Raw genomic sequence first — 25,402 nt, forward strand, 5'->3', positions numbered from 1 at the left:
ACCAGGATCCATACGGACTCTATCTAGACAGTCACGGTGAAGTTGACAGTATTCGCACCACCACCAACACGAGGGTAGAACTCAAACGTAAACACCGTAGTCTGACCAGCAGATTTCACAGCACTAATCGCCGACGCTGTCAAAATGGCATACGAGGCATTGAAGTTCCACTGGCTGCTGTAGGTCTAGACGCAGAAGAGAGTCAGCGGTTAGCTACAAAATTGCACAAAAGAGTACGCACCGTTCTCGCCTGCTGCAACGGGCCCAGGTACTGTGTCCAGTCATCAACGAGATATTTACCACTAGTGGTAAGAGCTTTGACGGCCGCGATCTTAGGGACGCCGCCCCATGTAATGGGGATGGAGAGGTCGCCGGAGACGGTCGATGCGGCGGCGGAGTTAGAGCCCAGAGTTGGCGTCTGCCATTGCACGAGCTGGACGACGGAGGAGGCACCCGAGGAGAACGTGAGGGTGAGGTTGGTGATGATTCCGGGCTTTGTAGATGCGGAGATGTGCTTGGAGAGGTATGACGCCGCAAAAACGATGTTGGAACCGGAGACGGAATAGTCTGTTCCTTGCTTCAGGGTGGTACCGCTGGAATCCTTGATGGACTGGAGGGTATTGCCGTTGAGGATGAAGGGGAGGCTCTGGCTCGTGACTGGCGTTCCGACCTGGTGGAAGATATAGGCTGAAGACGACTGGTTTGTCGCGGAGGCGTCTGTGGTGCTGTCGGGCAGGCTGTTCTTGGTGGAGGACTTTGTTTTGGTGAGGATTTGGATCGACGTTGGGTCGCGCCATTGGCCTGTTGTCCGGTCAAGGTGGTCGAGGCCATTGTCCCAGAGAATAGTAGCAAAGTTGTACTGGGCCGCAACGTGAGCTAGATGGTCGCTGTACTTCCAGCGTGCGGCTGGCTCAGTGTTCGTCGGAGATGCATCATACTCTCCGAGGATGATGGGCACATTGGTGAAGTTGTTTCGAAGCAACTCGAAATCATTGGTAAGGGTAGCCTTGTCAGAGTCCGAGCCCCAGATGGTCTTGCCCCTGAAAGCGTGTCAGCTTTGGATTCGCAGAAGGATTGAACAAGACTCCTCACCATGCGCCGAAAATAAAGTCATCTGGGTACCAATTAGTGATTCGACCAAGTAGGCTCGGGGAAGGGATCGCTTACAAGGACTATAGTAGTGGAACTGAATGGCATAAGGGTTAGAGAAGCCAGTAGGAGCTTTGAACCACTCCGAGGTCTTGATACTATCCTCGCCACCACCAACCAGATTGACAACCCGCTTGGAGTTGAACCCTCCAGCCTTATTGATAGCCTGAAGGAAGATCTGATTCAGTTTGTTGATCTCGGCAGCATCCTGAGCATTGTTGACAGGTGGCTCATTGATCGCCTCGAAGGCAACCATGTGCGACTTGCAACCCAACTTGGTGCCAATCTGATACCAGAGTTGATAGAATTTCTCCTCAATCATCGTAAGGTTGGCTCCTGATTGAGTGACATCGGCCCAGATCCACGAGTCTATTTCTCAATCAGTCCTTGAGAACGAGTACGTCCTCACAGAAGTATATCTCACCGTGGTGGACATTGACGATTGCATACAGGCCGCGGGATGTAATCATATCCAGAACGTCAGAGACTCGCTGCAGCCATGCTGGATCAACAGTCCAGCCCGGCGAGCTTCCAGTAAAGTGGTCTGCCCATGTAACTGAACATTGTCAGCAGGTTCGCAGTACTAGATGTTAGTAGCGCCGAATCGGGCTCACCTGGAAGCCTGACACCCTTGAATCCAGCTGACTTGACGGTATCAAATGTAGATGCTTGAACAGGAGCGTTGTTCCAGGAGCCCTCGTTAGGAACAGCGTCAAGAGTATTGCCCAGATTCCACCCGGGATGGATACGAGAAACGAAGTCAGCAGCGGTTATGGAAGTGAAGGTTCCTGGGCAATTGCCTGCTTGGGCCCATGCACTTCTGAGAAGTGCCGCAAGGGCAGCAACGCGCAATCCCTTCATGACTAGGTTCTGCTAAACTGACAAAACGCCTATTTTCTAGATCTACTTCGAGGCCAGGCCTGAGAAGGCGACCAGGAGCCAGCCGCATTTATGTATCTCAGCCGAGCGACAACAACATGTGGAGAATATATCATCGGTTTCAGCCGGACATCAGCCGAGATGGCATATGGGGAACATTCAGATGTCGCATTATTGCAAGGAACGATACAGGAACTAAACTAATCTACATTCGACGCCGGGGCACCTTGTGAAACGACGTGACGGAAGATCCAAGACCGGCTCGGCATTGTTTACCTGCAGCAGGGCCCTGAATGGAGACAGGGCATGACGGACACACTTGTTTGCAAGGGCTCAGTAGAGCCTATACTCTTCCCATGGCCATGGTCGTTCGACATCGTGGATAAAGTGGAGTGACAGAAGGGGTCAACTCAACCGGCGGGCCGGCGGACCGAATCTTTGTTAAAGTTCAAATCGACTTCGTTCAAACTCCATTGAAAAAGGAGATTGATGTCTCCAAGCCAGATTGTGACGAACTGGGCCGCGAAAGGAATCTGGGGACTGATACTCCGTAGACTGGCCTGCGTATGTGGTGCGCGGGCATGAAGATAATTCCTCCAATAGCAGAACCAGAAAACGAATACCACAATCCATCACTGGCGTTGTGGACCCCTAGGCCTTTAATTTCTGAGGAACGACATGATTAGAGGTCTCATCGAGTGTTTAAAACTCAAATTCAGAGATGATGCCTTATTGGGAAAGATCTTCACTATGCTATTGATGTCTAGCATTGGCAAAGATCCTGCACGGAGAAACTCCTGGTTACTTCACACCTGCGACACACCACATGGTTAGCCCTTAGACCAAGACCAGTTGCATCAAGGAGCTAGGGATAAATACATCCTCACACTAGGAGTATAGGCCCCCGCAACCCCGCATTTAATGGTCCCCGGCATTGAAGTCGGCTGCCCGTGGAGGATTAGGGAAAGTGCGAAATCATCCATGCTTTTGAAGACCCTAAGTGGATGTCGTGATTGCGAGGCTTCTTGATGCAGAGAAGAATTGGAGGGCATCAAGTGATCAACAGTTGAGAAAGTCGGCCATCAGTGGCTGGACAGTCTTGAATATTGCATTACTCCAAGAGAGGTTCGTCTTCTTGAGGACAGGGATCGAGGTTGCTTGCAGTGCTGCTAGGGCAGGGACAGACGCATCATGTGATCAGAATCTACAGCAAGACCGTGGCCCAATTCAAGTCGACTAATTGTTCCTCGTAGGGTGCTTGGCTGCTGCGCAGATTCTCTAGATATAAGGTATGCGAAGGTATCCGGACAGGTCTCGGTGTACTATAACAGCATCATCTAGGTGAACCAGCTTATTATAAAATTCCGAACTCCGTTATTCTATCATTCAGTGAATGTTCAGACATGCCTGTCCCGTGGTATCTATATAAAGTACACAGCATCATCTCGTTGCGTCGTCAAAAGCAGTAAAAACCGTTGCCGAAAACTGATCAGGTCCTTGATAGGCACAATGCCTTGTCTTGGTATGCGTCCTCGAGATCTGTAAATCGACCTGAGAGCGTGGGCACTACATGACCACACAGTCTTTGTTTCGATCCTTGGGCCGATCTCCTGGGCCTGCTGCAACTGGACCTGGGGCTATTCGCCGTCCCAAGGAGTGTCTTTGATATCGAACTTGCTGAGGCCAAGCATTGTGTGAACTATCTCGTTGTGAGTGTGCTGGGCTGGTGGCCGCCTGTTCGTAGGATGGAGGAGGGACATCTTCAGCGTTGTTACTGGCGCCAGGACCTGGCCTTGAAGAGCGGCCGTCTGACGCGGGTTGACTAACGCTACCGTTCGCTACACTCGCTGAACGTTGGTGCGCCGAGTTTAAGCCCCAAGAAGCTCCTCGGGGATAGTTTGGGGCTGAAGCCCGTTGACTGCGTGACTGGTTATTGCTCTCTCTTTCCCGGCGTTCTTCTTCCTGGTATTGAAGGGATAGCGCGTAGGCGTAGTCAGCGTCGGCTTGCTCCTGGGGAGACAATGCGCTTGTTCTATCTTCACTTGGGACTGAAGGAACGTTCGTTCTATTGCTGGAGGTTCGTGGACCGGATGGATCGGCACCGGATGTAGCATGACCAACGGGGCGAAAGTCGCCCGAGAAGAACCCTGCATTGGATCCATTCACATCAACCAGACACTCCCAAACAATTTCCGCGTGGTTGGAATAGCCGGCATCGGTGACAAGGGTAAACAGTTGATGCCGCTGAGGATGTTTATAGACAGTCGAGAAATGATCGTTGCGGAACAAGATCGAGAAAGTCCCAGGACGCATTTTCTCGGTAAGGTGATCCAAGCCAAATGCACTCAACTGAGTCGCGTTCTCAATTTCAGTAAAATTCTGGATTGCGTGAATATCTTTCATGGCTTGTTCCTCGTCCCAAGTTAGCGTCTCTCCTCGGAAGACACGATCTTCAAGTTCATGTTTGCGAAAGGGCAGTAATTGGACATCTTCATAGTATTGTGCCAGTCTCTTCAGTGCGCCATCGGCTTCGCTCGCAGGCGGTGCGACCCAACCGTGCACGAGAGGAACGCCGAAAGTACCGTAGAGCCGGATGTCGTCTGTATTTTGGAAGGTGCCTGGGGCGTCATCCGATTCCTGCGTCGTCAATGTCAGTACTGATTTCTCGTGAACCTTGCAGACAATGATCTTCGTACCAGAGTGAGCCGAGGGTTGACGTTCATCCCCGTGTGCAGCATCGTCAGGAAGCGACTGAGCGCCTCAATATCCGGAAGTTCACCATCGGTCCCCATGCGAGTCGTCAATTCATCAAACAATGCCTCAATCAACAGACCCAGAGAGATCTGCTCTTTGGACCGCAGAGCTCTAACAATTGGTGGCTGCAGATCCCGATCCGCACGCAGTACTAGCGTGTTGACAAGGGCTAGTAATGGACAGGGCCCGTTTTTATTTTGGACTAACACCGGAGACTCGCGCAATTGCCCCGTGGGATCTGTCCAGTTGACATGGCGGATCGAATATGTCTCGGATCTCTGCTCGTTCTGCTGCTGTTCATCTAGTTCGGACAATGCAGCGTTTCTCGACGGTAGTGGTGGGGCCTGATTTGCATCTGCGTTCGGGCGCTGCGGTAATGGTGGCGCAGGTGCAGCTGAGGTATTCTGTGGTAGAAGCTGTGAAGTGGGTTCAGCGCTGGCGTGGAAAGGCTCATCGACTTCGATAAGTTCATGTGAAGATGGAGTCGTCATGGTAGAATCAGTCGCATAAGGAGTTTCAATGCCGCTCCCCGCAGCAAGCGACCCATGATCTGTCTGCTGCAGATATTGCGATGAGTACCCATGCTCATTGCCTATGGGTGATGTCTGGAAAGGAGATGTCGAGCCATTTTCGCGGACCTCGTGAGGCATGGAAGACATATTTTGAGGGTCCGTTCGACTGTTTTGCCAAGAGGGAGACTGTGTTGCTGCCTCAGGACGTTCTTCAGCCCATGGAGACTCCGGTGCTGACTGGTCTAGAAGCGACAAGCGCGCAGTCATTGGAATATAACCTTCGCCTAAAACTGTATAAGCAGTGATACCAAAACGAGTGTGGCCGGTAACAACCTACTCTGACTCAATCGATCACTTGAGTTATCTCCCTGTGATGCTCGTAGGTTATTCGAGCCCCAAGGATTCTCATCGGATTGTCTCGCTTTCAAGAAAGGGTTGTTGGATTGGAGTTGGATAGGTGGCTCCCAATTCGCACTGTTGTTTACCTCTTGCCATTCGTTCGCTGCCATCCTTCTCTGAGTGCCCGCAACGACGATCGAAGGTACGCGATCACCTCTTCTACTATCTAGTGGCGGCCCCTGCAGTGGTTCCCCAGCATGGACTGGCGGATGCTCAGAGACAGAATGACTCTTGTCACGCCTTTCCACTACATCATCCGCCCATGGGTTGGCGGTGTCACTGGACAGAGTCCCCACAGGGGACTTCTGAGCTTGTTCCAAAGGCATCAAGTCGAATGCTGGCGAAGTGTTGAGATCTGGGGAATAAATAGACTCCTCCGAGGGTATTTGATAAGGATGGGGAGAGCTTTTTGCCCTTCTGGGACGAGTTAGGCGCTTGGGGGAAGGTGAGGTAGCTGATTTCGCAGTCGGAGAAGTCGGTGAGATTGGAGAGCGAGGTTCAGAGCGAGCATTTCCTAGGTTGAGACTATACAGATGGGGCGGTGCACGTTTTCGAAGGACCATAGAGGCGAATTTCTCCTATAGCCGCATGATTAGCCTCTAGGCGTCAATCTGATGAAGACAAGCTCTTGAGGCCCGCCAGTGGTGTAGCGGTCCGCCTTGTTTGGACAAAGGACACAGGATGATCAGATACCTAAAATGGCTTTAAAGCGGAAAGAGCTAGATGATGGGTAAACTATGCTAACCTCCAAAATCTCTTCGGACGCATGTAGAACCGTGGCAGAGTCGCTGGTGGCTTGATGCTATTGTTCAAGACAGGTGAGGATGTATACGTAACTGGTGGCTCAGAACCGGGCAAACAGTGCTCAGCCACGGACTAGGATGGGTGTGATATCAACGCCATCCAGCCCTGTGCCCATTGATTGTTACAAATGACAGTGAGCTCGCCGGAATCAGGACTCAGAATTCATTCCGAGAGGCCAAGGGAGGAATTTGAACAAATCCATATACTACAAGTTAGGAGCAGGCATCCGGATTTCCACAAGCTATCTCTACCTAGGTTACCAGGGACTCCGGGGTTGGCGCTGTGGAGAATATCAGCTCGTACGCCCAATCGTTACAAGGACCCAATTTTGCTGCCTGGAGTTTGTTCCTCAGTGGCGTTTAGTCGTATTGTATAGTACATACTTGCCTCAGCCACATCGCATCGGGGCGTAAACCGTAAAATCTTTCTTCCGAGATCGACAATGACGGCTGGCTTATGTAATCTGCTATCAAGATTGCATAACTGATATGGCCCGTGCGTTAGTATCATGCAAAAAGGAAAAAGAGAGGGCATTTTTTGGTTATCAGTGATACGGCAGAGACTGTCGCGCAACATTTAAGTCCGCATTCAACTGTAGAGGCACGTCTACGGCGAGACATGTGTTACTACTGAAGTTTGAATTGATCTTCGTGAATTCAGTTTCCGACCATGCATTCCTACATTCGTCCTTACCAGCATGTCGCTCTGCGACTTCCGTCTGAGCTTACAAAAATTGTCAGACTCGTGCCGAATACGTACGCTAGTGTCCGGAATCGCTTTAGATAATTTCATACTGACCTTGGGCTAGAGTAGTATTCTTGGGGAAGTACGGGAGCTTCCCCGCCAACACGATTATAGGTCGTCCTTTCTACCTAACCTTTGAGATTATTGACGTTTCGGGCGAGAACAATGACAATTGCCTTCGAATTGTCTCCCCAGCTGAGCTGCACGCAGAGACTCTCATCGCTGATGGAGAAGGCGACGGCGACGACGTGGAGGTGAACGAGGAAGGCATTCCGATACGGACCAATCGCGAGATCGTCGACGATGCATCGACCCAGAAGATGACCGCAGAAGAAATTGAAGCTCTGAAGAAAGTTTCTACAGGCGCAGGGAGAGAGATCATTGAGAAGCTGTTGGAGTCGCATTCCGCATTGGACCAGAAGACGGCATTTTCCCTCGCAAAATACACGTTACGGAAACGGAAGAAGTTCCTCAAGCGATTCACAGTCCTGCCCGTGGACGTTAGTCTTCTGACTAACTATATGTTGGAGGGCAAAGAGGCGATGAAAACAATGGAGCTCCGTGATGAGTCCATAGGTCTGCTTGGGTGCTGGGGTAATGTGCACCACGGAGGAAATTCGTCGTTCGAAGGGGCTATTGCGTCAAAACCTAACGGCCGTTACCTGGTGGTTGACGAAACAGGTGGCTTGGTAGTTGCCGCCATGGCCGAAAGAATGGGCATACTGTACCCTCATGATCAGGAGGACGAGGAGCAAGAATCCGCCGAAGGGTCTGAAGAAAATGGCGAGCGACAACAGACGAACGCCATGGCCCAAGCCATTGCCCGCCGCCGTCATATGTCTGCATCAGGCAATTCAATCACAGTCATCCATGCGAACAAGCAGCCTAGCTTGTCATTACTGAGATACTTTGGCTACGACCAAGATAATCCCGACGAGTCGCATCCTCTTTACAAGCATATGAAGACCGTTTCGTGGATGCAACTTTTGGACCCTCACGCGGACACTATCTATGCCAATGAACCAGAGGTAGTTCCTGACGAGACTCTTGCCACCTACAAGTCCAACAGACGCAGCGCATACTACAAAAAGCGGAGTCGCTGGGAGCGGGTACGACGGGTTGTCGACGAGGCTCGAGCCGGTAACTTTGACGGCCTCATTGTCGCAACGCTAATGGAACCGGCAAGTGTACTCGAACACACCGTCCCATTACTGGCGGGTTCCGCTCCGGTGGTAGTCTATTCTCCAACCATTGAGCCTCTGACCGAGCTGGCCGATCTATATTCGACTCCCAGGAGGACGGCTTACATCACTCGAAAACGAGAGATTATTGCACAGCACAGCCTACAACAGTCTCTGCAAGGGCAGAGTGAGGATGGTGAGAAGAAACCTCAGGAACCGGACTTCTCGGAATTAGATAAGGATTTCGCACTCGACCCGTCCCTCTTGCTGGCGCCCACAATCGAGACCTCCCGAGTACGCGCATGGCAAGTACTTCCTGGGCGCACACACCCGCTGATGTCGGGGCGTGGTGGCGCTGAAGGTTATATTTTCCATGCTATTCGCGTATTCCCATCCCATCAGAACATCCAGGCTGCGGGTAATCCAAGCCGGAAGAGGAGGAAGGTGGCAGCCCAACAAGAATCCGCAACACCAGCGGAGAGTGGAAGTGGTGTGGACGTTGAAATGCAGTCATGATATATATCATAGCATAGAGCCACCAATCCCCGGAAGTGAAACGTACAGTTCTCTAACGAAGTCATACGAATTCGCAGCCAAGAGGAAGGAATGCATCACCTATAATCTTGCATATTGTATATTAGACTTCCCGCCTCCTTTGAGAGATGGAATATCCGAGACATAAGTGCTGAGTGGCACGCCGATTGGATCAACCTTTAAACCAGGCGCGCGGCAGGAACCTGTCATGCTAGAATATGTCACAGTGAAATAATAATTGCAGCCCTTCTGTCGAGGGAACCAGGAAATATCTCAGAACGCTGCTGTTACAGGAGCTGGCCATAAAGCAAAAAAACGTGTCCATGTCTCAACAATCTAGAGGCTCTTTCCCATAAACTTCCTCTTTGCAAAGCTCAGCCACCACTAAGAGTTAAGAAGTCAGTATACCGAGTCTGTTCAATTAGGGGCAGTACCAGTCTACCTTTGAAGGCCCTTCACCGCCAGCGTATAACCGAGCATGTAGTCGAATAGCGATCTCCTGTCGTACTTGAGAGAGGTATCTAATAATCAAAACGCATTAACTTCAGACCTCAAGCTTGTCAAAGGAATCGAAACATACTGTCTCAGTGTCTCTGCGTCCTGGCGGTCACGGGGAGGCTCGAACGCCTGGTTCAAAGGGAAGGCCACATCACCGGGAATAGCGAAATGGTCGAGCGAAACGTTGATCAAAGCCTGATATATGTCCATTAGCAGACCCCTTAAAACAATTTCCTGTCGCAACAGTACCTTCTCAGCCTCGCGGGAGGTCATGCCCGGCTTGACCTTCCCCAGACATTCACTGATGAACAACGTTCCGTAGATGAGCATGCGGTCTGCAGGTCCGTTGATCTCAAAGTTCCGGAAGAGCACATTGGCGCGGAAAAGAGACAGGATCTCGTCTACGCAGTCGTACGACTCGCTGTCGGGAGGCACATCGGTTTCGGGGACATCGGCGGGCAGCGCGGGGAGGGTGTATGCGGGGCCGCGAGTACGGGTGCGGAGGGGGAGGACAGGGAAATTGCCTGAGGGTAGACGGTGACAGCTGATGTTAGTGATGGGTCCGTCGCAGCATGGCGGGAAAATTCATGCATCTCTTGAGGGAGAGGTTGGCGAAGAAGCACATGCGTTCGTACCTATTACGGGAACATCCCGGTCCTCAAGGAAGATGGAATGGTAGGCCTAATAAGCGTCAGGAGAGAACATGGAATGACCTGTCAGGTGTTCAATTGAAATGCTCGTACCGGCATTCTGTCCTATAGCGATAGATATAATCAATCCTCTTAGAACCGGTGTAATGAGGATCCTCCAAGCAATAAACGAAGCGGGATAGTTGTCGTAACTCCTAAGGCGGTGCTGCTGCCACAGAGCGGGAGGTGCCCATTCATGTCATCACCAGATGCGCCTAAACCCAACTAAGGCAAACCATACCTTGCTGTCTCCCCATGATTTTCCGGCTCCGAATCTCTTTACGCGCTGGCGGAGTTTCGACGCGTCAAGCTTCATTTCGAAGAGAACCATTTATAGGACGCTAGACAACATTGTTCTGGCTTTTTCTTCCAGTTGACACCGCCGACATTGCTGATTTAAATCTCCCTCTCAAAATGTCCGATTACGAGGATGAGATGGACGTCGATGTCCCAGCACCCAAGAGCGCGATTCAATTCAGCTCCGACAACGCCGGCAAGAGAGCTAAGAGACCAGCTGCAGATTTGCCAGTTGAAGCTCAAGATAATCTACCATGGTCAGTACTTGGCGTACATATTTTTCGATACATCACTAATTGAGCCCGCAGGGTAGAAAAATACCGGCCAAATACCCTGGACGACGTGTCCGGTCATCAAGACATCCTCGCTACCATTAACAAATTCATCGAAGCAAATGTATGCGTCAAAGGCATCATCGAGACCACTCATACTAATATGATTGCAGCGGTTACCCCATCTTCTGCTTTATGGTCCTCCAGGTACCGGTAAAACATCCACAATCCTCGCGCTCGCAAGACGGATCTATGGCAGCAACAATATGCGGCAAATGGTGCTGGAACTCAATGCTAGTGACGACAGAGGCATTGATGTAGTGCGCGAGCAGATTAAGACTTTTGCCAGTACGTCCATATCGCACCTTGATTGTCGGGGTCTCGGATGGAAGATCTAACCCATCAATCAGGCACGAAGCAAATATTTTCAATGGCAGCCCCTTCGGCCTCCAGTGGCTCTTCACTGGCTTCGTTCAAGTTGATTATTCTTGACGAGGCCGATGCGATGACCTCGACCGCCCAGATGGCTTTGCGACGGATCATGGAACGATATACCGCGAATACGAGATTCTGTATCATCGCCAACTATACACACAAACTGTCACCGGCTCTCCTTTCACGGTGTACTCGCTTCCGCTTTAGTCCCCTAAAAGAGCAGGATATCCGGTCGCTGGTAGATCAGGTGATCGAAAAGGAGCAAATCCAGATCCAGCCAGAAGCTGTGAGTAGCTTAGTGAGGTTGAGCAAGGGTGACATGCGTCGCGCATTGAACGTGCTCCAAGCTTGCCATGCGAGCAGTAAGGATTCTACTATCTTTTAAAGCAGAAATTGGATGCTGACTGGGACGACCTAGGCAAACCGCTGCCAATGAAAAATGCGATGAAGGATGAACCACAATCCGAACCCGAGATTATCACGAACGAAACGATTTACGACTGCATTGCTGCACCACATCCATCCGACATCCAGGAAATCATGACTACACTACTTTCAACCAGCGATGTCACGTCCTGTCTTAATACTCTCAACACACTAAAGGCCAACAAGGGTCTCGCCTTGGCCGACATACTTTCAGCTCTGGCGGAACAGCTGCAACAGCTGGAAGTGCCACCTCAGACAAGAATCACTTGGCTAGAAGGCCTTGCAGATATTGAATTCAGGCTTTCGGCCGGTGGATCAGAGACCATGCAGACCGGTGGGATGGTGGGCGTGATACGAAACGGTTGCGAGTTGATGGACGCAAAAGCTCGGTGACTGGGGCAATTGACGCTGGTAGAGGAGAATAGAACATCTTGAACAGTTCCTGGGGAAGCCTTGATGAAAGAGCCAATGGCTTTGTGCTCTGGCAATCATAAGCGGGTCAGCTTCGACACTGCACCGCTCGCGAGACAGGTTTCCGCGGAGCACGCCAGCGCGTCATAGTATTGGAAGCATTTGACGGTGCATTGCCAGTATTTCCGGGAAACAGAAGTCAAGGAACGAGAGGCACCAGTTCCTCGACCCACAGAGTATCTAGATAGTCCAAGATTCTGGACAGCCCGAAGCTTATTTAGGCGCTCACAATATACCCACATAGCATAAGGAGTACTTCGATACCTCTTTTGAAATCACGTTTCACGTTCATTGGAATGCTCATTTGCTTTAGGGGCGTCGGAGAAAACACCCAGAGAGATTGATTCAGAATGCAGAGTATCTACTTGTCAAGGAATTAACTGTATGGGAGCCCCGCTTTTGCTTCAGACTGAAGAGTGAACAATAGTAAGCAACAATAATGAGCTTTCTCAAGATGGACACCAGGTACAACTAGGATCCTATACGGTGTCTATGGAGTAAAGTGGGGTGTTTGCTGCTTTCTGGCTTTTGAAAAAAGTTGATGCATCATGCTCATGATGATGATGCCCAACATCGCTTTTTGTGCAATTCGAACAAGATGTATCAGAATGAGAGCCTCTACGCACTTTGGAAGCGACTCTTAATCAGACATTTTTGACCTTATCTATCAGTAGACACTCTTTTGCAGAAGATGCGACGGAAGGCAGCGCCGAGGAAAAACATGGAGTCTCTGCCCCGCCAGAGAACAAGGTACAGATGTCCGCGGAGTTCCCCGATAGCGATCCTACCATGGATTTCTCGTAGGTCTATGGAGTCCTAGAGTCTCCAATATTCTCCTCGTCGTCTCTCGAGCGTTAAAGATAAACTTCCGCTTCCAAGCCAAGGTGGAGGATCGCAAGGATACGGGAACAGGGCATCTGCTCTCTCCACTTGGTCAACCACTGAATGGCTGTTATCTTTTTTGATAGGTGGTATTATTAGCTAATGTTTTCTCCTCTTCTTGACTCATTGCTTGCAACATGGAGTAGTACGGCCCTAGTGGATGGCCTGCAATTCTCCTTCGAAGATGCTACTGGTCAGATGCAGCACTTACTTGGGACATGAGTAGTCTAGTGCTTGACAGGTTTATCGACCAACTATTAAGGCAAGCTCCGAGATACCCCTCAGTCTGTGCTAGAAGAAGATTGAGTTGTTACMATTTGTTGTCTGCTCTGGTCCCCACTGTGTACTGACTTTAAACGAGGTCATCATGATAACAGTCAGCATGATTCCGCGGGGTTATTCTCCAATTGTCTGCTGATAGAACAGAATATTTAATCAATCGTGATACCCACTAAAAGATCTCGAAAATCTGGTTCCCCTCTACTGCCCTCGATAAGTCAACTTACTGAGCAGCCTCACCATGCGGACTTCGGTGCAAACCACCAGCGTCCTGCTGGCCCTTATGGCCATGCCCTTCGCATCTGCAGAAAAGGTTCTTGGAGCTTATATCTTCGCTCGGCATGGTGATCGGACGCCCAAGGTGCTGGGCAACACTCAACTCACCGACCTGGGATATAAGGAAGTGTTCCTCACTGGCAGCTACTACCATGACCGCTACATCAACTCCAACTCTTCGCACTACATCCAGGGTATCAGCGAGGAGATTGTCAATCTCAACCAGATCAGTGCTTCGGCACCCTCGGACAACGTGCTTCAGAATTCGGCCACCGGTTTCCTGCAGGGTGTCTATCCTCCCGTCGGAACCATGGCCAGCCAAACACTGGGCAATGGCACGACGGTTGAGGCGCCCTTGAACGGCTACCAGTTGATCCCTCTGGCGCTCATCGAGACCGGTACCAACAGCGAGAGCAACACCTGGTTGCAGGATGCGACCCAGTGCCAAAACGCCGAGGTCAGCAGCAACAATTACTACAGCTCAGCTCTGTACAAGGATCTGCTCGCCTCCACCAGCGACTTCTACAAGTCGCTTTCGCCATATCTGAACGACACCTTCAGCGACTCCAAGATGAGCTTCAAGTCCGCCTACACCATCTGGGACTTCCTCAACGTCGCGTCGATCCACAACTCGAGCAGCGACTATCCCTCAGCGGAGATCCGCGAGAAGCTGTTCTTGCTCGCCAACATCGAGCAGTACAACCTGGCCTACAACGCCTCCGAGCCTATCCGCGCGGTCGCAGGGTCAACCCTCGCCGGCGAGATACTCCAGGGTCTCAACAAGACCATCACCTCCAAGGGCAAGAGCAAGCTGAACCTCCAGTTCGGCTCGTACGGCACCTTCCTCTCGTACTTTGGCCTGGCGCAGCTGCCCACTGCAACGGCCAACTTCACCGGCATCCCGGACTACGCCTCCTCCATGGCCTGGGAGCTCGTCACCAACTCCAGCTCGGACGAGTTCCCCTCCGCCTCCGAGATCAGCGTGCGCTTCATCTTCCACAACGGCACCATCAGCAGCACGTCCACCCCGGCCGAATACCCCTTGTACGGCCAGTCGAGCGCCACCATCCCCTGGTCCGACTTTGTGGCGCTGACCGACAAGATTGCCATCACGGATGACGAGCAGTGGTGCAAGGCGTGCGGAAACACGGACGGCGCGTGTGCCGCTTACTCTGTCTCCTCTTCTGGATCCAACTCTTCCTCTGCGGGCTCGAACTCGTCCGACGGTGGGGTGTCGCGACCCGTCGCTGGTGTTATCGGTGCCATGGTCACTCTGGCGGTGATCCTGGGTCTGGAAGCGGTCTTCCTGCTTTTCGGTGGTTTCAGAATCACCAAGAAGCGGAATGCTGTGTCTGAGGTCGGGACCACAGCTGTTGAGGAACCTAAGAAGGCTTGAGGTGATGCATCAGCTTTTGACGTCGATTAATGTGGAAAAATAATGAGAGGATTTGAATGGCTTCACTGAATGAACTCATAATATTGCAATGACAGTAGCAACTAAGATAATTTCAATGAGAGATGCATATATGATATTAATGCATATAAATGACTTGGAATGAATGTTACAACCGAAAAGAAAGGGTTGGTACTTGCGCAGGCAAATCAATCATGTCTGAAGACATATTGGCACCCTCAGATTGAGCGTGATCTGGAATAACGTAGTCGAGCATCTATCCATACATATTCATTCGTGAAGTAAGTGGTAAAGAGGTTAAATTAGATATGCCAAGCTATTCTCATCATTACAATGCCCATCAGCCTTTTCTACATTTGTCCAGGGTGCGAATCTACGCATAGATAAGTGTTGGCTAACATTCATCACTAGACACTGGCGCTTTTCCGAATGCTGCTAGAGATACTGGTAATATCTAAATATTAAATATCCAGATAGATAGTGCGCGCCTCTATTGATTTAGGATTTATCTGATCACTAGACTCTAGTCTAGCGTCTATCAAGTAACCCTCCACGTCGACGCTTCCACCATCTCCCCCAATGATATTCTGACAGCCACGCAGTCTCTGGCCTCGTCTACCCGCCTCCTTACCATTGACCATCTCGTCTCCTTTTATTTCTAGATGACCCGCCCTAAACAACTATATTCCGAACTGCTGACGTATGTCGGTATGTCACTAATCCATGATTGACGACGATCACCAACCACAGCACGAGGCCAATCTCAAGATCCACATCGTCCGAGCCAGTCGGCAATAGTCTAATCCTAATTCAATCCATAGCGCGGCCTTGCCTTTGAGGTCCAGCTTACTGTCAAAAAAAAGGAAGAAGAAAGCGATGGACTTGCGCGTTCCTGATGATCCTGATACGCTCACTCTGGGTCTTTGCCGTCCCGGACCGGCTCGAATCATGAGCGCCGGATTAGGGTAGGACGGGTAGGGCTATGACGGTCGCTCAGGAGTCCATGACATCTACACTCGTGGCTCGCTGATGCGTCCGCCTGCTAGTCCGCTGGGAGGAGTAGGATGTCGTGGTGTAATTGCGACTATACTCCTACTTATCCTCCAGGTCGCAATTCGATAGTCAATCGCGACTTTCATGTCCTTCATCCAGCCAGTACCTGTGATGAATTTCCTCCGCGCATAAGTTCACATCGAATGCGTCGATAGGAGAGCTGGCTCTGCGACTGTGTGATGACGCGTCAAGCCATGAAACCCAACGTTCTGTACGCGGCGCTTCTATTCCTCATCGCTTGTTTTGCGTTGAGCCTTCGCTTTAGCTCGCTACGGGGCCAGTCAGCGCTATCTGGTAATGTCCCTATGTTGGTGGACGGGGACGAGTCGAAGGGTGATCCGGCGCGAGCTGAAGATGTTCGCGATGGAGATAGGATCCAACCGACCGAGTCTCTCGCGCCTACTAGGCGACCGGCTATCACTGATCTTGTGCCGGTGCAAACGCCCGCCTCGGCGCAGTGGACGATTGACGAGGAGTTTCACCGGGACGGAGTGATTGTTATGGGACGACTGGAAAGTGAAGATGTGAGCTGGGTTATGAAGGAGCTGCCCGAGTAAGTTCTTTTCTTCATATCTGCCCCTGCTTGGGGTTTACGTATTGCCAGCTGATGCTCAAACAACAAACAGATGGCAGCATGCGATCTACACCGTGGATAATCCAGACGCGCCGCTCCGGGTGAAGAAGAATAAAGGCCGAGAGGCCAATGTGTATCTACAGTACATCATCGACAACTACCACAAACTCCCCGAAACCATCATCTTCCTCCACAGCCACCGCGACGGTATCAAGGGATGGCACACCGAGTTCTACGATCACAGCAACGTGAAGACCGTCCGCATGCTGAAAGTCGACTTTGTCCAGCGCAACGGCTACGTCAATTTACGCTGCGACTGGTACCCCGGCTGTCCGGATGAAGTGCAGCCGTTTCGCGAGCCCCGCGACGAAGGCCGCCATGCGGAGCATGCGTTTCCAGACGGTTGGCATTACTTTTTCAACGGGACGAAAGTTCCCGAAGTCGTTGCGGTTCCTTGTTGCGCTCAGTTTGCGGTGTCGAGGAAGCAGATCCTCGAGCGTCCGCTGAGTGATTATCTTCGGTATCATCAGTGGGTCATGGAAACGTCGTGGGATGATGATACTAGCGGGAGGGTTATGGAGTACATGTGGCATATTATATTTGGCCAGGAGCCTGTATAGTAAGTTGTGCCTTCTGATGCTCGAACTCGTGGACTGACGATATCAAGTTGCCCTCCTATGGAACAGTGTTATAGTGATGTGTATGGAATATATGACCCGATGGACAGTATATGGGACCCTGTATTTGAGATAAACTGATTCAATCAATCATACACATCTCAAGAGATTGCATATGATGATGCCGTCTGGTATGAAGGCGATGTCCACGATTTGATGGAGTGTGGATGCTTCCTCTCTAATGGGATTTCGCAAATGGCTTGACGGAATCCCGGTGTTATGAACCCCCCAGCAACAAAACCAGTCTTATAGAAGACGCATGGGACATGGCCCCCGTAGCTTATTTCTCGCTATTGAAAACGAAGGACAGGAAAGTATGCGTTGATGTCGTGTCGTCAGTAGCCAATATGTGCCGGTATCAAGCAAGAAGCTTGAAACTACCTGAAGCTATTCAAAAATAAAAGCAATTTTTACGTTGTCGATGTCTTAGGTGCCACGTCAAATAGTTTCTGGAGTTGTTGATGTAGAGGACCGATAGGATAAACATGCGCCAGCAACATGACGTGACCTCGAAAGTTCCCCAAAAGAGCTCCAAGAACTTCCCGCAAATTCATCTCCGAGCACCACCCACCAACCTACGCTCTCTCCCCAACTTCAGAGGCTACTCGGATTACGCATTAGAAGTCTATGCATGGTTTACACTCAACAGACATCGATTGAGCCTGAAATTTCATCTCAACTGGAGCTGCTACGGCTGTAGAGCTCAAGCCGCTTGGCTCCGACTGGTACAGCTTAGATCACAAAAACCACTTCACCGGCCCTACAGACCTCCTATATTTTCCTTAAAAGCACAACATGTCAACGCATTATACCACCGAGCCGCCGCCCACCGCATCCGCCACTCTGCACACCACCTTCGGCCCCATCCACATCGCCCTCTTCGCCAACCAAACCCCCCTCACATGCAAGAACTTCCTCCAACATTGCCTGGACAACTACTACGCCGGCACGATCTTCCACCGCATCGTCCCTGACTTCATTGTCCAGGGCGGCGATCCCACCGGCACAGGCTCCGGCGGAACCTCCATTTACGAGTACCCCGAATTCGAATACGACCCGGAAGGGCGCGATCCCAACGAGAAGGTCGTGTTGCGAGATGAGCTCCATAGCCGGTTGCGCTTCAACCGGCGCGGGCTGGTGGGGATGGCGAAGAGCGAGGACGGGACATACGGGAGCCAGTTCTTCATTACGCTGGCGAACACGGAGCGGGAGTTGAACGGGCAGTGTACGCTGTTTGGGCGCGTCGAGGGGGACAGTATCTACAACGTGCTGAAGATCGCGGAGGCGGAGCGTGTGGAGGGGACGGAGCGGCCTGTTTACCCTGTGAAGGTGGTTTCGTGCGAGGTTGGGGAGCTGGGCCCGTTTGCTGGGAAGTTGAAGAAGCGGGAGACGATTGCGACTGCGCCGCCGGCGGCGGAGGAAAAGCCTGCGGCGAAGAAGAAGAAGAAGAAGGCGAAAGGGGGCAAGACGCTGTTGAGTTTTGGCGGCGACGAAGGAGACGAAGATGTCCCTGTGCGGCCGTCGAAGCCCAAATTCAACCCGACTCTAGTTGTCGACGCCGGGATCCCGACAGCCGACGACGCACCGAAGAAGACATCAGCAGAGGAGAAGCAGCAGAACAGGAAGCGTCCTCGCTCACCCTCCCCGAAACGGGCCCCATCTGCCGAGCGCAAACATCGTCCCAAGTCTCCAGATCCCTTAACACAGCTTCCCCTCCCTGACCCTGAAAGCCCCGCCCGCTCCCCACCCCAATCGCCTCCAGTACGACAGTCGATCCTATCACGGACAAAGGCCGAGATCGAGAACCTCAAAGCCTCGATGCGGCGCACCGTCGCCACAGGCCCGGCAGACACCGGCCGCAAGAAGTCCGCCCTGGAAGCCATGATCCCCGAGACCGCCATCCGCGGCCGCAAACGCCCACACCCGGGGACCGTCAATGGCGCCGGCCGCGGCAGCAGCACCAACGGCGTAACGGGCTTCAGCAGTGCCGCTGAAGACGAAACCCTGCGCATGTTCAACGCCTTCAGAGCGAAGCTCGAAAGCGCGGACGCCAAGTCCGCCCCTCACGAGAAGCCCTCGGCCTCAGCCTCAGTCTCAGCCTCAGACACCACGAAACACACCTCCGAACAAGCCAGCGCCAACAACGAACCCGAAGACGAAGAGGCCCAACTCTGCGACCTCCACTTCATCGCCAATTGCCAGTCGTGTAAGTCATGGGATGACACCGGCGCCGCAGAGACGGCCGCCGACGAGGACGACCGGGACTGGTTGACGCACGAACTCCGCTTCGGGAAGGATATGCTCGGCAAAGATCTGCAGTGGAAGCGCGAGCACCCGGACGATGTTGACTCCCTTGTTGTGATTGATCCGCGGGAGCGCGAGAAGGAGTTTGTGGGTGGGAGGCGGCGCGGCCTCGAGCGCGATCGTGAGCGGGATCGCAAGCGGGAGCGTGTTGGCGATCAGGAGTGGGATCGAAGGAGAAGGGAGAAGCCTTGATGTAATGATAATCAAATGGAACTGGAAGTATACCTCAACATCGCCTGTTTCCTCAATGAGTCCCGCAAGCTACAGATAGCCGTAACGTTAACCCTTAACCCTGTCGCTCTTCGAGGATCCTCTCTAGCAGGGCGATCTACCAGCTCAGTGAGGCGCCATAGAAATGCCGCCATGAGATATACAGATATTTGGGCATTGCATATACATGGACAGTAGTATATTCGCCGTGTTTGAAAGGTTGCTATGTACTAATTCATGAAGCCAGTCATACATCACAAGGCATAAACATTGCTCCCCAGAACCGAGGCCCATCGTACCGTTTTCTGAGATGAACTCGCTGAGATAACCTCCATGCTGAATCATCCAGGCCCAAAAATTCATAATTTTGATCAAAGCGTCTGTTGCTCATGTGGGTAGAATAAAATGTGTTGAAGTAGGAAAGAAATAAAAAGAAATTAAAGTCGTCATTATGTGCCGTTATCGACCGCAAAGCACTTTGTTGCTCTACTTTGCTAACTCGGTAAAATGGGCGAGGGTGACATAAATTGAAGACGATGTCATGAAACGTATGACTTGAAGTTCGTAAAGTTCAGATCGCCCACCGAATATTCCACACCTTAGGGATTCCTCGTTGCTGACTTGTTTCCACTCGTGCGTCTCTGGCTCATACCGGTACCTCCTCGCTTTCTTCATTGACTCGAAGCCAAGTTAGTAGATGTCATGCAACATCAAGCCTTCCTGCGTCGTTTCGCATTGCCGCCATTTCCCTTACCTCCGTGAGATTCATTGAACCCGGACGGGTCAGTGTATTGTGGTACCTCTTCCACGTTAGTGCTGGGACTGGTTGATTCACTGTCGGTGAGAGTTTCGACAATCCGCCCTGAATCTCCGTTGTGACTCTTGTGGCCAATGGGAGTCTGCCCATTAGTCCCGGAGCCAGCATGATAGCCAGCACCGTCATATCCATTGAAGAAAGCGGAACTCTGGTGCGGTGCGGTCGATGTATCGAAAAGATCGCCCTCCGGGGGGATTTGGTCGAAGTCGAACAGGTCGCTTCCATCCTTGACGTCATCTGCACCAGTAGTGACGGGCGCCTCGACCGGCGCATGCGCAGGCACTGAGCTTGTTGTATCTCCAAAATCTATGTTAGGCTTATTGTGCTCAAGATCTCCAATGTCGGTGAAATAGTCGTTATTAAAAATTTGGTCAAGATCAAGCGCGGGTGGGGGCACGCTTCCATTTTCTCCTCCTGCAAGTCCCGGGATGGTCCCGGTGGGACTAAGCGGTTGCAAAAGATTGGTTAAGTTCTGTACAGAACGATCTTGTTCGGCTTGCATCTTCATCAAGTTGTCTATCTCGGCGCGAGTATTTGCAAGACGGCCATTATAATTATGCGGCATAGGTGGAGGCATCGGAGTTATCAAAGCATTGTTGGAAGGCACAGGAATATTTGGATCGGTGTGAGATTCGTTGGCTATAAGTCGGAGCATATCTGCGCGTTGATTCGGAGTGAGTGGAGAATTACCGCCAGAAGTCTCGAGGGATGAAAGCACGTTGGGAAATTCAGCAAAAGTCGTGGGAATACCATTCCGCGCATTCGTATTCTGAATGACAGACATTATGTCGCTCTGGGGATACTGCCGGTTCTGTGAAGTCGTGGCATCTTTCTGCGTAGGGCTCGTCTCAAAGACCTCCTCGACGTGGCCGGCCTTAGCAACACTGGGTTGTCGGCTATGGCCGCGAGACTGTGAACGATCATATGTGCTAGATGCGGGTGAGAGCGTAGTAGCACGACCATTCTGACGCTCAGTGGTCGGAGGAGCCTTCAGCAACAACGGCTGTTTCTTCATCGACCGCTGTGCAGTAGGGCTATTGATATTGGCCGCACCTAGCGCGCTCAGTGAAAAGTCATCGACCATGTCGACCACGTTACCTTGATCCTGTGAGATGACACCCGCAAAAGAATTGGCAAGATTCTGCGTTCCGTCTTGTCCCTGGAGGCTGCGATTGTACACCGTGGCCAGGAAAGTGAGGATTGCATTGATGGAATTCTCATGGCGATTATGCTGTTCCTGGAAATTGGCAGCCTGCGCATAGAGCTGTTCGTGCTCTCTCCTCAGTTTGCTGATGGTGTTGGAAATGATTTGCTGCTGCTGCCTAATGGCTTGCAATTCCCGATAGACGCCCGCAAGTTGGTCCTTCGGCATCATGCTTCCGGGGACTAAAGATAGTTGGCGACTGCGGTTACGATCATCCCGGGACGCACCATCTTCACCATAGTCATCATTTTCGTTCTCATCCACTTCCTCGGTCTTCACTCGCACATTCCCCTTTCCTGACTTGCTGCCTTGCCCTGCAGTGTTCTTGGGCTTTTGGATCAACCACAGCAGATCGGGATGGCCACGTTTGAAGTAGGGATTCGCATATTCGCTGGGACTCTTGTTCTTCCGCTCGCTGGCTCGCATCGAGTTGTCGGACAGACCCACCTTCTTATGGAACCCGTACATGTTCAGCTGGCGAACAAAGGAAGCATAGTTATTGTGCTTGAAGAGTTCGGGAATCAAAGTTTTGGCGAATTCGTCTTCGTCCAACACGATGAAGGAGTTTCCATCATCAGACCATCGTATAAGATCGGTATTTTTCGACTCGTCGAGGAAACTAAAATGATAGCAGTCAGCATCGTGTTTGACAAGCTCATCCCAGGAGAGGCATACCTGCTCAACTTCTGTACGAACGGCGGTATCTGTTTCCTTTTTGCCTGCGCTTCTCTCTTTGCGACCAACGCACGCCGATAGAGTTCATCCAGACTTTCTCCCCATCCCCCAGGTTCTCCAGCGCCACTGCTATGATCGGAGTAAGCAGACGGCGTTTGTTCATAACCGCGACCCCTATTGACTAGTTGATTCGGTAGCTGTCGGCGAGCAAGCTGGGTAGATGCGGTGGCCGTGGCTCCCGGAACGTCTTGATTTGTCGTATAAGGCGCGACGTTGTAAGAGCCGGCGGCGTCAGTGTAGGGCGGTGTTATGACATTGGGAGGGTTCTGGCCCCATTGCAAAAACTGATCATTCGATAACTGAGAGCCAGGATTCGCGGCTGGGTAGTTCGAAATTGGGCTCAGTTGGGGATGAACAGTAGGGGTTGTGCCAGGAGCAGGTCTTTTGCGAGTTACACCTTGAGAACTCATTACAGGCGACAGACTGGACGACCTCTGCTTGGTCGGAAAGTAATCGCTCGAACAATTATTGCGGTATTCTCAGGTTGGAATCAGGCCACGGGCGACGTTGAAGATTTCTTAGATTTGACGCCAGAGGATGTGAATCGCTTCGAAGGTTTGTCCAGCGCTCGGGTGACTTGTAGCCGGGGAGAGTGGAAGGGAAATGGCGCAGTGGCACAACCTGTCAGGGTAATGGCAACAAAAGCCCGATTGTAAATGTCTTTTTATCGCCCAGAGGGAACCAAGGAACACCCTGACGACAGCGGGATGATGGCGGCGTTGCTGACGGCAGGAAACGAGAGTTAAGGATGGCGGAGACGCGACAGACGCGACAGACGCCTATCGCAGGTCTGAATGCAACGATGGACAATAGGCAGGAAGCACCGGGAGACAATTCCGCAACGACCAAGGATAGTGACAGTGGGATGGGTTGAACCTATCGCTACTGGATACAGTCCCGTCTAGGCGGTCGAGCACTGCGAGCCCCAAATGTCTGCTGACGAACAAAGGTTGTGGGTCGGAAAAGGGGACGGACACGACGTACACGATGCCAACTGACGCTGCACAACCAAGATGAGGATGATAAAAGGCTGTACGATGAGGGGGAGACGTCCAGGTCGATTCAGAATACTTAGTAGGAAGAACGGCAAAACCCAAGACGGCCAACGAACTGGCAAATCCCTCTTGTCGAGATGGCTTGGCGGCGGACGGATGAGGTCAATCCTGCTTTGACGGCCCAGAAATCGCCTGCCGATTGGCTTCTGTGATGAGTCAGCTCTCTAGTGCCCAAAACACGTGCCGCTGACCCGCTTCACATTGAAACCCGAAATTCTCTGGAGGCCAGCACAACAGGCAGGAATTGACCGCTGTAAAGGTCGATACGTAATATCTTTCAGGCTGCTGAGGATCTACGATTGCGGGATATGTGTTATTGAAATCGAGTTGAGACCTCATAATGGGGAATCATCCTCGAATTGCTATATAGTATGTACTATTCTGCCAAAACTGGCAATTCCCAAAATGCCAGCCCCACTTCAATTAACTGGCGGACCAATCAACTCACGCTAACTTAGAACCGTGTCGCCCTCTTTACTGTTTCTGGCCTTAGGCATATGTTTGATCCAAGATTTGCGGCCAACTTTTCTGAAGCTTTTTCTCATACTCCTCTGTCTTGCGCTGCCTTCGTGTTTCAATCTTCGGGTCTAGAAGCTTCAATTGATTTCCATTGATTTCCATGTTCCCTCTGCGTATTTGCAACCCGATGCAAGGGATGACCTCAGGAACAAACTCCGATACCTCCCCTGGAGTGTTCGATAATACAGTGAGATAGATGAACTACTTCTTTACAGTGTCACATCGTCGCCTATAAGCCTCTTGAAATGATCCAGTACCATCTGCCATGAATCGGGACTGTCCTTGCTAAATTGCTCGACCTTTCGAACATCAGCCAAATCCGCACCCATCCGAGCCCTGTTGGTCGTACCGTTCAGGACGGTTGTGTTACCCAGGCCCAGGACAAGACAGTATAATGCTGCTGCAGGACTAATCTCTGCTTGACTCGCTAGTGATTGAACCGCGTCTGATCGAACTAGTTCCGGGTTGGCAGTCAGAGTCCAAAAACTTTGGTAAATGATGTCGTGGGTCCGACAAAAGGCGCGCACTGGGACGTCAAATCGCGTATCTGGATAGAAGCGATTCTGGACCACCGCGGGTTTAACCGTCGCCCGGGCATAAAGTTCCTTCAGGATTGGTAAGGCACAGTTTGATATACCCAGGTTGCGGATGCGATGAGGCACGTATGATTCAAGCGTGAGCCAAGCCTCCATAGTCTCAGCCATTGTGGACAGAGGCGAGTGAAGAACAACCGTATCAATGTAAGCATCTTCAGCACTCGACGAGGCTTCTGAGGCGCGAAGATTGTGCAGAGATGACTTGACTGAGGCATGAACCTGTTCTGTCACTGAAGTTTTGGGATTATAGGGCATTTTATTGGGGTCCTGCCCTTGAACGGACGTAAATTTTGTCTGAATCTATTCTCACTTTAGCAAGCGTCAAGACACCGTCATACTCAGGCTTCAACTCACGTATAATTCCTCCCGTCGAAGTAGTCTATCATGGATCGCTCTGCGAATACCTTCTCCTACCAAATCCTCCTGGTAATGCTTTGGCTGAGCAGCCGTATCGACCGCTCTGAATCCTGCGCTCAGTGCTTGGTACACCAAATCTGCCGTCCGTTCTTTCTTCCATGCTGTGCCGTATAGAAAGAGCGGAAGATGAACAGGCGGTGCCTCTGGCACTGAACGCAGAATGTATTTATCCCATGCCATCTTACCAATGGCAGCTCGCGCCATGAAAGCCTAGCAATATTCACAATGGTATGCACGAACTGAACACTGGAGCAGCTCCGAAGGCTATGGTTAATGAACTTCCAGATCCTGAGGTGATTTTGACCGATAGTCCGAGGAACAAGTCACGTAGGGTTTGGTGGGCTTT

General features: G+C 51.5%; 10 protein-coding genes across 10 annotated transcripts; 5 read left to right on the forward strand and 5 right to left on the reverse strand.

Annotated features, from left to right (window-relative positions):
• Positions 1–23: 23 nt before the first annotated feature.
• On the reverse strand, positions 24–2,010 carry Asppvi_004036 (putative extracellular endoglucanase; the record flags this gene model as incomplete). The annotated part of the gene is made up of 6 exons (XM_043299992.1): positions 24–185; positions 242–1,040; positions 1,093–1,114; positions 1,168–1,518; positions 1,574–1,705; positions 1,764–2,010. 6 exons carry the CDS (start codon positions 2,008–2,010, stop codon positions 24–26), a joined length of 1,713 nt encoding a protein of 570 aa, XP_043155927.1.
• A 1,584-nt stretch (positions 2,011–3,594) lies between these two features.
• Positions 3,595–6,256, reverse strand: Asppvi_004037 (ubiquitin carboxyl-terminal hydrolase MINDY-1; the record flags this gene model as incomplete). The annotated part of the gene is made up of 3 exons (XM_043299993.1): positions 3,595–4,665; positions 4,725–5,578; positions 5,632–6,256. 3 exons carry the CDS (start codon positions 6,254–6,256, stop codon positions 3,595–3,597), a joined length of 2,550 nt encoding a protein of 849 aa, XP_043155928.1.
• A 910-nt stretch (positions 6,257–7,166) lies between these two features.
• Positions 7,167–8,938, forward strand: trm6 (tRNA 1-methyladenosine methyltransferase subunit GCD10; the record flags this gene model as incomplete). Its single annotated transcript, XM_043299994.1, has 2 exons — positions 7,167–7,252; positions 7,306–8,938. The coding sequence occupies 2 exons, from the start codon at positions 7,167–7,169 to the stop codon at positions 8,936–8,938; spliced, it is 1,719 nt and encodes a 572-aa protein (XP_043155929.1).
• A 354-nt stretch (positions 8,939–9,292) lies between these two features.
• Asppvi_004039 (actin-related protein 2/3 complex subunit 3) lies at positions 9,293–10,203 on the reverse strand (the record flags this gene model as incomplete). Its single annotated transcript, XM_043299995.1, has 6 exons — positions 9,293–9,340; positions 9,399–9,477; positions 9,537–9,649; positions 9,704–9,978; positions 10,090–10,135; positions 10,198–10,203. 6 exons carry the CDS (start codon positions 10,201–10,203, stop codon positions 9,293–9,295), a joined length of 567 nt encoding a protein of 188 aa, XP_043155930.1.
• Positions 10,204–10,557: 354 nt separating this feature from the next.
• On the forward strand, positions 10,558–11,966 carry Asppvi_004040 (replication factor C subunit 3; the record flags this gene model as incomplete). Its single annotated transcript, XM_043299996.1, has 5 exons — positions 10,558–10,697; positions 10,749–10,836; positions 10,886–11,060; positions 11,123–11,509; positions 11,566–11,966. The coding sequence occupies 5 exons, from the start codon at positions 10,558–10,560 to the stop codon at positions 11,964–11,966; spliced, it is 1,191 nt and encodes a 396-aa protein (XP_043155931.1).
• A 1,480-nt stretch (positions 11,967–13,446) lies between these two features.
• On the forward strand, positions 13,447–14,877 carry Asppvi_004041 (histidine phosphatase family protein; the record flags this gene model as incomplete). The annotated part of the gene is made up of 1 exon (XM_043299997.1): positions 13,447–14,877. One exon carries the CDS (start codon positions 13,447–13,449, stop codon positions 14,875–14,877), a length of 1,431 nt encoding a protein of 476 aa, XP_043155932.1.
• Positions 14,878–16,142: 1,265 nt separating this feature from the next.
• Positions 16,143–17,142, forward strand: Asppvi_004042 (DUF3431 domain-containing protein; the record flags this gene model as incomplete). The annotated part of the gene is made up of 2 exons (XM_043299998.1): positions 16,143–16,501; positions 16,575–17,142. 2 exons carry the CDS (start codon positions 16,143–16,145, stop codon positions 17,140–17,142), a joined length of 927 nt encoding a protein of 308 aa, XP_043155933.1.
• An 852-nt stretch (positions 17,143–17,994) lies between these two features.
• cwc27 (putative peptidyl-prolyl cis-trans isomerase) lies at positions 17,995–19,695 on the forward strand (the record flags this gene model as incomplete). Its single annotated transcript, XM_043299999.1, has 1 exon — positions 17,995–19,695. One exon carries the CDS (start codon positions 17,995–17,997, stop codon positions 19,693–19,695), a length of 1,701 nt encoding a protein of 566 aa, XP_043155934.1.
• A 728-nt stretch (positions 19,696–20,423) lies between these two features.
• On the reverse strand, positions 20,424–22,879 carry Asppvi_004044 (heat shock factor family protein; the record flags this gene model as incomplete). Its single annotated transcript, XM_043300000.1, has 2 exons — positions 20,424–22,353; positions 22,410–22,879. 2 exons carry the CDS (start codon positions 22,877–22,879, stop codon positions 20,424–20,426), a joined length of 2,400 nt encoding a protein of 799 aa, XP_043155935.1.
• A 1,373-nt stretch (positions 22,880–24,252) lies between these two features.
• On the reverse strand, positions 24,253–25,260 carry Asppvi_004045 (putative aldo-keto reductase (AKR); the record flags this gene model as incomplete). Its single annotated transcript, XM_043300001.1, has 2 exons — positions 24,253–24,939; positions 24,994–25,260. 2 exons carry the CDS (start codon positions 25,258–25,260, stop codon positions 24,253–24,255), a joined length of 954 nt encoding a protein of 317 aa, XP_043155936.1.
• Between the last annotated feature and the right edge of the window lie 142 nt (positions 25,261–25,402).

This window comes from Aspergillus pseudoviridinutans, assembly GCF_018340605.1.
Source record: "Aspergillus pseudoviridinutans IFM 55266 DNA, scaffold_3, whole genome shotgun sequence".
Classification (NCBI taxonomy): Eukaryota; Fungi; Ascomycota; class Eurotiomycetes; order Eurotiales; family Aspergillaceae; genus Aspergillus; species Aspergillus pseudoviridinutans.